At 37.1% G+C, this 13,977-nt stretch overlaps 1 protein-coding gene across 1 annotated transcript in view; it reads left to right on the top strand.

Moving 5' to 3' along the window:
- LOC150076912 (uncharacterized) overlaps window positions 1-13,977 on the top strand; it is a 347,314-nt gene that overhangs the window by 30,890 nt on the left and 302,447 nt on the right. The window contains exon 3 of the mRNA XM_090385729.1: window positions 10,699-10,790. Coding sequence (XP_090241855.1) covers window positions 10,699-10,790 — 92 coding nt within the window. The remainder of the gene's footprint in view (window positions 1-10,698; window positions 10,791-13,977) is intronic.

The following is a 13,977-nucleotide window of genomic DNA, read 5'->3' as shown; positions in this document are numbered from 1 at the left end:
GAATAATTTCACTGACACGATCTGAGCAAACGTTGACATCAGAAGTTTTGAAACAGTAATCCGACCAAGGAAAAGAAGAAAAGAAATCTTGCAGGTCATCCCATTTTGCATTCTTGCAATGCCAAACAACACTAGATTGGGAATAGTCATGAGATAAAGGCTCCATTGGAGAAGAGAGAATCACCAAGTTGTGATCTGAGGTGCCTAAAGGACCACTCACTTCAATGGTGTACTTAAGAGGGTTGTTTGTGAGAAAAAGATCAAGTGTGTTAGAATTGTCTGGTATTCTTGTAGGTAAATGAACAATCTGTGCAAGGTCATTAGTAATTGCAAAAGCCTCAGCATCTTGACCAGCTGGGTCGGTGTGACCAGAAAACGGAAGCCAGCTGGGGTTGTGAACATTAAAATCACCAAGGAAAATTACCTCACTGTTAGGAAAGTTGGACTGGAGAAAGTAAGTTTGCAAAGAGAGGAAGTCAAAGAGCTCCAAGTGATTAGTGGAGTTGGGAGAACGGTAGAGACAACAGATGAATTTGACACAATGAGGTAGAGAGATTTTAAGCCAAAAAAGATCGAAAACAGGAGATTCCAGATTACCAAGTCTCTGACAGGGAATATTGGAGCGGACATATGCACAAGTACTTTCCCCAAAAAGAAAAATCAGAACCAGATCATCATAAACAATCCGCTTATAAAAAGCAGCCAGATACATCTTCCACGAGCAAAACCAAATAATGACACACATCATTCAGTGGAATTATAGAGGTTTTCGCAGCAATATCGATGAAATCAATGAACTAATTCACTGCTTCCATCCTGTTGCCACGTGCCTACAAGAAATCAATTTGATGCCCCAAGTTTCCCCTACAGCGATGTTTCCCAACCTTTTTTTTACCATTCCCCACCTGTCTTCCTAAAATTCTGATGCCCCCTATGTAACATATACATATTTTTTATATTCAAAAATTGAATTATTCCCTAAATGAAGCCTAATTACAACTTGTTCGGGACACAAGACTTGGGTTTTAGGAAGAAATCATTAGGAAATTATTAAGAAAAAACAGTAAGTAAATTTTCAAAACATATAATAGACAACTAAAATTCAAGTACAACATAATTTATATGAAAGATTTTTCTATAATATTTTAATTTTTAGTAATTATTATTTAATTGTTTAATAATTTCAACATTCCATGTGAAGTCACTTCTAGATGAGTGCTCTAAATTTAGCGAGACCCTTGTGCTTCATGCTTGCTGCAGAGAGATTTTATATTGAACTCCAGTTTAGTCAGCTTCAATCTCAAGTCTCCCCGTTTTGTGATATCCAGTCGATTTCTTTTCTTTAGTAACAAATCATTTATGGCACTAAATCCACATTACCTAGCACCGAATCCCACAGGGTTCGGTGTTAGGTCCACTGTTGTTTTGTATATTTATCAATGATATTGATGAAGGTATATCAGGCTTAATGTCGAAGTTTGCAGATGATACAAAGGTTGGCAGGGTTGTTAATGACAGTAATGGCAGTGTGCTACTGCAACAGGATCTAGATAATTTGGGCAGATGGGCTAAGAAGTGGCAACTGAAGTTTAACCTTGACAAATGCAAAGTACTGCATATGGGTAGAAGTAACCCCAGAGAAACGTACCAACTGTGTGGTACTACACTTTAGGTGGTAGAAAATGAAAAAGACCTGGGAGTAATTGTGCAGTCAGATATGAAGTTCTCTGAGCAATGCAGACAGGCTGCCAGGGCAGGTCATGGGGTTTTGTCAATGATATATAGGAATTTTGCTAGCAGGGAAAAGGAGGTGATTATCCCTCTGTATAAGGCAATGGTCAGGCCACGCCTTGAGTACTGCGTACAGGTCTGGAGGCCTCATTTCAGGAAGGATGTAGATTTACTTGAGCTTGTACAGAGAAGGGCAACAAGATTGGTGAGGGGAATGAAGGGATCCTCTTACCAAGAGAGGCTTAAGTTCTGCAAATTGCAGGGGCTGGAGACTAGTCATCTGCGCGGTGATCTGATTGAGGTATATAAGGCCTTGAATGAGTTGAGCACGCTGAATTCTGATGGGATCCTTCCACTTGTTCAGATTACGAACCTAAGGGGGCATAAATTCAAATTAAGAAAAGACAGATGTAGAATAGATGTGCAGAAATTTGCCTTTAGCCAGCGGGTGGTTAATTGCTGGAACAAACTTCCATCTGTCGTTGTGGAAGTTGATAGGTTGAATAAATTTAAGGATGAACTGGACAGGCATTTGGAGGGAATGGTGTGATTTTTTTTTTTTTTTTTTTTGGCTGATGCTGCATAAGTTCATACATTTGCTTTCTTGCATCACATGCCACTACTACTACTACTACTACTACTACAGTCAGCTAAATATGAAAATGGAAACGGTAACAATAGCTCTCTTGCAAAGTTGGTTGAATTTGGGTATTTAATTTCTGTTTCATCACAAAGCCATGCCATTGCTCCTTTTATATTGAATAAAGTTTTAACTGACTCATTGTTTTGCATTTCTGAGAGTTCTTCTTGGTGTACTGCATTGATACATCAGACAAATCCACTAACATTGATTGCATCATCCAGGTTGGAAAATCAATTTGTTTTAAATCAGAAAACCTTTCTTTTAAATCAGCGGACAGAATTTTCAGATGATCGACAATAACAAGTACAGCGGTATCAGTCACTTCACATTTTTGCAGCCAACAAAACTGTTCAAAATTTTTGTTACAAATATATTTTTGACATAATTCAATAAATGTAATGAAATCAAATATCTTCGCTTTTGCATCGACGAGAGTTTTATTTGTTCCTTGAAGTTGTTTATTTAATATATTTAGTTTTTCAACGATATCAGCTAAATAACTCACAAATGCTTTACCATTGACCGTTAACAGATGCTTCATTTCAGGTTTGTCACTTAAAAAGTCACTAATAGTGTCAAATAGTTCCATAAATCTTTTCAAGCAGTTCCCTTTCGAGAGCCACCTTACTTCAGTGTGAAGTAAAAGTCTCACATGGTGTGCATTTTGTTCTTCACAAAAAAGCTTGAAGAGACGCTCACATTTGGCATTAGCTTTAAAAGCATTGACACACTTTATAACTGATTTTAGTACTTCATTAAGAACAGGCGAAATATTTTTAGCTACCAAGTTTTCCCTACGAATAACACAATGCACAAGAAGCATTTCTGGATTCTCATCTTTCATCAATTTTAAGCAGCCATTTTTCTTGCCCATCATAGGAGCACCATCTACAGCACAAGCTGTTATATTTTTCATTGGTATATTATTGTCATCTAAGTAATTTTTTAGCTTATTATATATATCTTTGGAGGTAGTGGTGCTCTCTAATGATTTACAGAATAACATTTCTTCAGCAAAATTACCTTTATCAATATATCTTACATAAGTTATCAGTACGGCTTCACTGTCTCTCAAAGTTGATTCATCCATTTGCACTGAGAATTTTCTTGTTTTCAGCTTTCCAACAAGTTGTATTTCAATATCTTCACTCATTTCATCTATTCTTCTGCTAACAGTATTGTTATTGAGTGGCATAGCTTTCACGTCTTTGTCATCTTTTTCCAGAACTGTTTTAAGAAATGCTGATATTGATGGTTTGATTAAATTCTCTCCTATAGTATGATTTTTTCCAGATTTAGCAATGAGTAAAGAAATTTCATAACTAGCCTCAAGAGTACGATTGACAGTTGCAGTATGAGCAATAAACAGAGACTTTAATGTTGCTCTTTTTTCAAAATTCTTCTTTAAAGTTTGAAAGTAATTTAAATCTGAATTTACATGAGCATTATGTTTCGCCTTCAAATGCACCTCAAGATGACCTCGCTTCATTGATTCGTTGGTCAAACATTGTTGGCATAAAAGACAAAAAGGTGACCTTTGATCATGGACAGCGGGTATGAAACCAAATTTTAAGTATTCCTCTGAATACCGACGAACTTTTTTTTTTACTTGCACTACTCATTTTACTGTGCAACTGAAAGAAATAAATATAAGATAAATCAAAAACTAAAAATAAACTATGCATTAAAGTTAATTTAATTTTATTTTAATATATCAAAATTAATTATTAGTATGCTTTTTGAATGAATAAATCACACAAATTACTGAATTTGGGCTATTAAATTTGTGGTCTCTGTGAACAAGCAGATAAGTCTAATTTGTCAAAAATGAGATAAGTGCACTATAATAAAGTATTTATTATTTACTATTATGTGACATGCAGATATCTTCGTTATTGTAGTTTTAGCATGAGTAATAAATATTTGTATATTCGAATATGTGCATGTTTATATGAGAGTGTGAAGTTTATTTTTCCTCTCCTGCAAATTCGAGTTTTTGGACTTATTTGCTTATTTACTGAGACCACAGAAATATACATATACGACAAATACATACCATTGTGTATCACGGTTCTTCATTAATAATAATTCTGTGCACAGACAAAGTAATTTTTTATTTTAATCTGAGATTGCCAAATGTACAGTCACGACGCCCAAACGAGCGTTTGTATGAAAGGAATTACCTATTTCATATAACATGTGGAGTTTGCGGTAGGCTACAGTAGACAACCACTTTGCTTGCACATTGCGCATGCCATAAGCAATCGTCCAATACAGTACGTACTATTCCTTCACTAGGCATAGTAAGCAATACTCTCTGAGCAAACTGTAGTTGATATTACTCCAAACTTTCAAGTGCGGCTCTATAGAAAGTACAACATTTAACGAATGCTTATTTCTAATTGAGATACCAACAATTCTTCTTTTGTACAAGTTAAATCATAGTAGGCGGTTGTTTTAAACTCTAGACGAGCAATTTTTGAATTGCCCCCCTGAACAATCAAATTTCCCCCATGTGGGGTGTGGGACCCACGTTGGGAAACACCACTCTACAGTAAAAAATTACACTATCTTCAGACAGGTTAGATCCGACGCTAATAGTGCTCATGGAGGAGTAGCCATCCTGTTGGATTCAAGAGTTCCCTCCAGATGCATTCCATTCCAAACCTCCTTAGAAGCTGTTGTCGCACGCATAGTAATTGGAATCACTGTTACATTAGTTTCAATTTATCTTCCACCTAATTGTCCATATTCTATTCAGGAAATCGAAGATCTTGTGTTGCAACGACCCACCTCCCTTCTGTATACTAGGTGACTTTAATGCTCACCACCCATTATCGGGTTCCCCTAGCTTAGACAGCCGTGGTAAGCTCTTAATGATCCTCGCAACAGCGATCATTTCCCAATAATATGCAAAGCTCAAACTTCCTGTTCATCACCAAGAGATAATCCAGTAAAATGGAAATTTCCATAGGCTGACTGGATAAAATACAGCAGGCTTGTCTCTTTCGACAACCATATCATACAGTGCTCTTCTATCAACCATGCTACTGAACACATTACAAACCAAATTCTAACAGCTGCAACTGTTGTCATTCCACAATACCAAGTCAGGAAAAGGCAAAAATTAAATTATTGGTGGGATGAAGAGTGTAACAAAGCAAAAAAAGAGAAAAACAAAGCATGGAATCAATTCTACAAACATCCAACCACTTTGAATCTTATTAATTATAAGCGACTTAGAGCAAGAGCTCGTTATATCAGACGAAAAGAATCTTGGATTAAATTCGCTTCCTCAGTCAATAAAAATAGACATCAGGCTGATTTGGAACAAGATAAAACTGTTAAATGGCAAATTTCCTCCAACATCTATGCCACTAATTAACTGGAATGGTCAGGAACTTTCTACCCCTGCAGAAATCGCAAAGGCACTAGGATCTGTATTTTCTCAGTTGTCCTCCTCAACTGCTTATGACCAATCTTTTCAAAAAATTAAAGATGTAATTGAAAAATCCAAACTGAATTTCACTAACAGATGTGCATTAACATATAATCAACCATTCACCATGGTCGAACTGTAGCATGCTCTTACCAACACAAGGAACAGCACTGCTGGCCCTGATGGGATATTTTATGTTATGCTCAAAAATTTAGATCCAAAATCACACTCGTCACTGCCCATCTTCTTCAATTGAATCTTCACTGAACATACATTCCCAAGCTCCTGGCATCATTCCTATGTACTGGCTATCCCAAAACCTGGTAAAGACTATTCTGTTCCTCATAACTATAGACCAATTTCACTTATCAGCTGTCTGAGCAAAACTCTCGAAAAAATGATTCATCGTCATCTGACTTGGTATCTTGAGTCCCAAAATTTGATCAATAACAATCAACGGCATATTAAAGGATCTACATTCTCTTGGCCTGAGAGGAAATTTGCCATATTTCACCCAAAATTTCTTACAACAAAAATCATTTCAAGTTTGTTATCGGGGAACTCTGTCTAAAACTTTGTCCAGGAAGAAGGAATCCCTTAAGGGTCCATTCTCAGTGCCACTCTATTCGCAATTAGAATTAATCATTTAACTGAACTCATTCCAAAAACAGTGGACTCATATGCCGATGATCTCACAATCTCCTGTCATTCTCAAAACATGAACTATATTGAGAGACAATTACAGATATCAATAAATCGGATCCAGATTTGGATGACACAAAACAGTTACAGACTATCCAGCCAGAAATTGACTGCCATTCACTTCTGTACCATACGCAAAATGCATCCTGATCCTGAGCTCCAATTACATAACCATCCTATTCCAATAGCAAATAGTATTCTTCTGCTTGGCTTAAGATAAGGCTCTGCTTTGCTCAGAGCCTTATCAGCAACAACCTGGGGAGCAGATCGTTACACCTTGCTTCACTTATATAAATCCATAAACAGATCTCGATTGGACTATGACACGCCTGTCTTCGATTCTGCTAGGGAAAGTGCTTTATCTCGCCTGAACCCTATTCAACATTCAGCTCTTAGAATAGCCCTAGGTGCGTTCAGAACATCTCCAGTGCAAAGTCTGTATGTAGAAGCCTATGAAGCTCCTCTGAAGATCAGAAGAAAGATGTTATTACTGAACTACGCAACCAAGGTCCAAAGCCAGTCGACCCATCCTAATTGGTTAATATTTAATGATCCGAAACCCACGACCTTTTATAGAAACAAACCACAAGCAACTAGGCCTGCAGGTATTAGGTTAATGGAACTAGCAGAAAACTGGAATATACAACTCAAAGTCCACCAAGAACCTATAGATCACGTTCCTCCATGGTCTGTCATCATGCCATCTTGTGACAGTTATTTCCACCAATGGGGAAAAAACTCCTTAATGGATAATAACATCCAACAGCTGCACATTGCACATATACAATGTTATCCTGACTTCTCTAAAATATATACTGATGGATCGAAGTCAGAGAGTGGAACAAGTGCAGCAGCGGTATTCCACAACTCTACCATTTCTGTATCACTTCCGACAGAATGCAGTAGTTACACCACTGAATTATATGCCATAAAGCTTGCTCTGGAAAACATTTTCCATCTCTCAATTCAAAAGAGCATAATCTACACAGACTCGCAAGTGCCATATTAGCAATGCAAAAGATTTCCTCACCTACTCATCCATTACTACAGCTCATCAGATCAGAGTTGATTCGTCAGAGAGATCATCGACAAAAGGTTGTCTTCTGCTGGATCCCAGGCCGTACTGGAATACCAGGGAATGAAATTGCAGATGCTGCTGCCAAGCATCCATTCAGCACAGCCCCAATAAATTTTCTGGTCCCATTCATTGATTACAAAATGCATATACGAAATATATGTAAGGAACGATGGACACTTCATTGGCAAATGCATATACATAACAAACTCCATGAAATTAAATCTGTACCGCAATTATGGGCCTCCAATTTCCGCAGAAACAGACAAGAAGAGGTAGTCCTGGCCAGAGCCCGAATAGGTCACATTCATTTGACCCATCTATTTCAGCAAAACATATACTCCTGGAATGCACCTTGTATAACAATTCCTGTCTAATTTCATTCACTTCTCTCTCAAACTTACAGGAATTGTCACTTAGCTATATCATAGGCGAAAATTCAAACCTTGCAGAATTTTTCTTCTTTCTGAAACGAATAGGTTTATATAACCGTTTCTAACTGCTTCCATAGAAGCCAAAAAAGCTAGTATTAAATACTATGATAGGTGCAATATGGCCTAAGTAGCCTTTGCACCAGAAAAATCTAAACACAACAACAACAATATGCACACGTACCACCTTTGAGGCAAAAGGAATCATACAGCAAATAATTTGGGCAACTGAGATGAGCAGTAGTTGAATCAACTGATAACTGAGATTCTGTCAGAAAAAGCACATGGGGTTTGGCAGACTGCAAGTGGAAATGTACATCGTTGAGATTACAATTGAGACCACGTATATTTGTGAAATGAAGTAGGAAGTGTTTGGGAGGTTTAGATCTTTTCACAGATAAGCTTACTCTATTAGTTTGACAATTTGTGGAGTATTCAATAGTAAGAAAAAGGGGGGACATGCTGTATGAAGTAATGAAATTTTTGGATATGGTGTACACACAGTAAGAATATACCCAGATCCTTGACATGACGTGACCTTAACAATGCCTCCCGCATACACACTACCCGGTCTCCCTCCAGTCACTATCTGACAGAATAGAGGTAGCAAGATTATACACTAGCTGATCTGGAAGCCTCCTAAAACGTTACCAATAGGTTCGGTCCGGTGTACTAACTAGCGGCCAGCCTGCGAACACCGTTCCAGAGTTGAACCCTCAAAATGTAGGGAATACTGGACTCTCCATGAAGTTCATCATAACCTCAAAAGTCATCAGTCATACTGCATGATGGAAGAGATGGGGAAGGGTTTACCGGAACTTAGCTCTGGAGACTAAACATGGGTTCCTCCACTGCAAGCCTCCAATAAGCAAAGTGATGGTATTGCATCAGTTGATGAGAGTCATCTACTACCTAGTATTGCCTGGTAACACAGAGGGGTGGCATTTCTCCATGTGGTGCAGGTGCCACACCTCGATTCCTGCTGACGTTGATTCACACCTGGGTGGTGTGAACCAGCGTAAGCAGGGATCATATGTAACCAACCTAAGCAGGTCACCCACAGTGTGCTTATGCATGGGGGTTATACCCAGGATTACTAACAATTCCACCATCGTGAAGGTGCAAGCAGAGGATTTGGCTGTCACAGACTGTCCAGACTTTCTCCGAAATTGGGTCCACTTGACTTGAATATCACCCAAATATCAGTTCTATCAGCGTTTTAGATTCCCAGGTAGCAAGTACAGATTGTCTGGCATATCTGAGAGAATGTCTGTGACAACCTCAAGGATCGTATGAATCTTGTGGAGCATCTTTGGGATGCTGTGGAAAGGTCCGTTCGAGCTTTGGATCCTCCACCCAGGAATGCGACAGAATTATGGACAGCGGGGCAGCAAGCATAGACGGAAATACCTGTGGTACGCTTTTCTGAAGTAGTGAACTCAATGCTTCACATGTGACTGCCCTTCTCCAGGCAAAAAGTGGGCCTACCTGTTACTAGGTTGGTATCCCATGATTTCTATCCGCTCAGTATATGTAGAGACTTGGTGTATTGGTATGGCTTCTGCAGAGCAGGCAGCTTTACCAATTACAGACAAAATTAAAGGTTTATCAGCTGTAGAAAATGGCATGCATTCTAGGACTGATATCACTAAACAGTTCACTATTTTTTTACAAGTCTAGATGGAGTCTTCATGATGACACTGTTCATTTCTTCTGCTCTTCTGTGAGTCTGTGCTATATAAATTTTGCATACACCTTCCTTTTCCCTAAATCTTCATGTAGAATTTGATAAATTGTCTCCTTATTCATATCCATCTCATCAGCCATCATTCTGAGGGTCAAATGACGATCTCTTACCACAATTTCCTGAATGTTTGCAACTCTTCATTTCAAGAAGTTGACAGACTCCCACTTCTTTCAGTCATTGCAAACATCCTCATGTCCATCTTTGAATTACTTATACCATTCAAACACACACTAGTATGACTTAATGCTTCTTCACTATAAACAGTTTTTAATATTTCATATATTTCTATTGCAGATTTTCCCAGTTAAAAGCAAAGTTTGATATTTGTTTGTTGCCTCATTGCAAAATAGTGACATAGAACATTAACACTATTGACGAAACTGATTGTTGCTTGCTACCCGTCAACCTACTGGACAATCTCTTTACTACTATCTGTTGGAGGAAGTTTAAACTAAGGCATACCACTTCCATTTATTTTCAGACTCGTTGAATGTGACCCCTACAGCACTATTATGGGAACTTTATTGCCACATTGCCATATACTGTATTCAACATACTGTTTTGATGTTTGGATTGTTTGTTGCAAATACCAAAAGTTATTAATTTATATTAGCGGTTTTTGCAGCATGAAATATGTTGAAAGCATTGCCAACACTGTATGATTCATTTCACAGTGAATAACAAAAAATGTCTTGATTACTTTCAATACATTTCTTTAAGTTTGAGCTAGTGGGCGGGCGAGGAATATGATGAGAGTACAGGCAGTAAATTTCAATAACATTTCGCATTTCAATAACAAGAGTGCTCTAATGGCTACCTCTGAAGGTCCAACCAGTATACCACTAATGTTTTTCTTTGTTTGCTCTAAAAAGATTTAATCAGAAAATTTAATGATTCAATGAAAGGTTATATAAAAGTTATTTTGTATAGGTTGGAGAAGAGAACTTGTGCAAAGAGGAAAGCAGGAAAAAGGAAAGCGTATGATAGATGTCTATTATCATTCTCCTAAACATATTAAATTGGTAAGTTATGGCAGTTTTTTCCTAATTTTAATGTGAATTATGAATAACATTAATTAAACCATGTGAATTTTATTGTCTAAAGCAGCGTTTCCTCAAACTTTGTTCCGTGGAACACTAGTATTCTGTAAGACGTTAACAAGTGTTCTGTGAAAAATTGTAATTAATAATTAAAAAAATAATAAATAAATTTTGAATATTTGTAGTGTACACCACTTTTGTATCATTATAATATTTAACATAATTTTTTTTTTTTTCAGTTATTAATATACTGGCATAGACTAATAATCAAATAGACCATGGAACACTTTATTTTCACGGGCTTTGCATAGAGAAGTATGCGTAGAAGTAATGACATCTACGAAAAAGTAGCAATGTAGTGATCTAGTATGCCATTCGTTTGTGATTTTGCCTGGAGTACACGGGTTGACGGAGAGGAGGAAGCGACCAATATCATAACTAAACTTGCTTCCTTGTATAAATTTTTTTTTGATAATTATTAGTATTTGGAAATATTATTATTAAAATATGCGACCATGGATTTGTGGTTAAAAAAAGAAACTTTAAAATAAGAAGCAAAGTACTTCTAGTAGTGCAACTGTGGTTGCACTACTAGATGAAAACAAACAATATTGTCACACTTCAAAGTGAGGATGAACAATCGCAACCTTTTGTTCCCCAAAAATCCGAAGTGAAAAAACAGGAACCAACTAATAAAAGACCAAAACGAAAGTATAATGACAGTTATTTGAATTTCGTCTTTACATGAGTTGGAAATAAAGATGCTCCTGATGCACAGTGTGTCATGTGTAATAAAATATTAGCAACAGTTCTCTGGCTCCTGCTAAACTTGTGTTTCGTAAGTGTTCCGTGCATATGTTGTGAGATGAAAAGTGTTCCGTTCTGTGACTAAAAAAAGTTTTGGAAACGCTGGTCTAAAGTATTACAAGTCAGTTAAGCCTCTCACACAATAGAACTACTGAATAAATGGCTTTTCCATGTGATCAAGAATGGGGTCCTATTTGATTCACCCTCTTTTTTTTTTTTTTTTTTTTTTTGGTGTTCATATATGAATATTTGAATTTATGCCTGAGAGGGCATAAATTCAAATTGAGGAAAGACAGTTGTAGGATATATGTGCGAAAGTTTGCTTTTAGCCAGTGGGTGGTTGATTGCTGGAACAAACTTCCATCTGTCATTGTAGAAGTTGATAGCTTAAATAGATTCAAGGCAGAACTAGACAAACATTTGGAGTGAGTGGATGGATGAAATGAGAAGGTTTTTTTTTTTTGCTGATGCTATATAAGCTTGCTTTCTTGCATCATGTGCCTTTACTAATGCTAATAGGAACTGTTTTTCTCCCCCCCCATTTGTATTTCTCTTTGTGAATGATTTCTCATGCTCAGCTTTCTCTGTCTTTTCCCATCAGTGGTTTGGTTACATACACCTCTGCCTAAAAGTTTGGAATCACAGTGTATGACAACAGTTTTCATTAATTTTTTTGAAATTAGCTATGACAATGTAAGGTTTAATATAAAAAAAAAACACATTACAAAGTATTTAAAGATTTATATATTAAGCAGCGAAAAATTTACGGCAAATAAATATTGAAATGATTAATATTAACATCTATACTGATATTTCATCAAAATTTGCTCCATGACATTTTTATCACTGCCTTACACAGACATGGCATTCTGGTGATTAATTTTATAATGATGTCTTGATTAATATTACTTCAAGTGATCTGCAAGGTTTCCCATGAATTTTGTGAAGATGGAGTGACTTCATTAGCATAGGCATAAGATGCAAGAAAGCAAGCTTATACAGCATCAGCCAAAAAAAAAAAAAAAATCCCCCATTTCACCCATCCATTTGCTCCAAATGCTTGTCTAGTTCTGCCTTGAATTTATTTAAGCTGTCCACATCATGGACTAGATAGTGTAGATGTTCCCATAAAAGTTCTATTGATTTTTAAGTCAGGCAATTAGTATGGCCACACCATAATTTGAAATATCCCCTCGTGTTGTTTAGTTGGTAGAAAGTCGCTGCACAGCTTAGATCTGTGCTTCCAGTTATTGCCTTCTTCTAATATAAAATTTCATCATCCACAAAGTCGGAAGTCTAGAGGATATTGCATTATGTTCAAGAATGTTTTTATAGCCTTCTTTGCTTAAAATTTCTTTGATTCTGAAGTTCCAGAAAAACAGAAGCAACTCCAGGTCATGATGGAACCACCACTGTGCTTGATTGTAGGTACTAAACAGTGCAGTCCCATTTTTTCTTGAGTTGATCGTCTCACATGAACTCTGTGCTTGGATTCAAAATTTTCAAATTTTGATTCATCTGGCCACAGTGCATTTTTCCACTCTTTAATTGTCCAGCATTGATGGCTCGTAGCCAGGCTTCGAATGGATTGAGTAAGCTGAATGTGAATGGCATTTTTTCTATTGCTGAGACTACACACATGAGGGGGCATAAATTTACGTTGCAGGATAGGTATATGGAAGTTTGCCTTCAGCCAGCAAGTGGTTGATTGTTGGATTAGGCTTTCATCTGTTGTTGTTGAAGTGGATAGTTTGAATAAATATAAGGATGAACTAGATAAATTCTTGGATGGTAAGGATGGATTGAAGAGTGTGTGTGTGTGTGTGTGTGTGGCTGATGGTATATAAGCTTGCTTATATAGCTGGCAGGAGCTGATGATAAGGAATCACTGAATACAAAGGTGAAAAGAAAAAATTGGTTCAGACCCTTGCTACTAGATTTTACACAGTGATTGTCTAGTGTGCAGTACTGTGAAAAACTCGGTTGCTCAATTCAAAAGGGCTTGCAGAGTCACAAAATGAATGCAGGTCTGGATGATTTGTGTTTAATGCTGTTGGTGACTTGATTTTGAAAGATAATTGAATTTGTAATCCATAGCAAAGATACTAAACATCCTATGAATGAGTCCATCATCAAAGTATTAACAAACAAATGAGAAGGGAAAAAAAAAATCAGTGAAGTGGATAACAAAACACTTCAGTACTGACTGGTGGGGAGGCAAGTTGGTGAATTGTGCAAAGGCAGTCTTTCACAATTTGCCAAAGATTCAGACAGGTTTGTCAGGCAAATGATGACTGTGTATGTTGAATTCATTACTCTACTCTAGAGACCAAACAAGTCTATGGAGGATATTCCATACCAG

The sequence above is a fragment of the Mastigoproctus giganteus genome, chromosome 12, assembly GCF_048544385.1.
Source record: "Mastigoproctus giganteus isolate SK-2022 chromosome 12, ASM4854438v1, whole genome shotgun sequence".
In the NCBI taxonomy this organism is placed as follows: Eukaryota; Metazoa; Arthropoda; class Arachnida; order Uropygi; family Thelyphonidae; genus Mastigoproctus; species Mastigoproctus giganteus.
The sequence above is the reverse complement of the archived record's forward strand: the minus strand, read 5'-3'. Positions and strand labels throughout refer to the sequence as shown.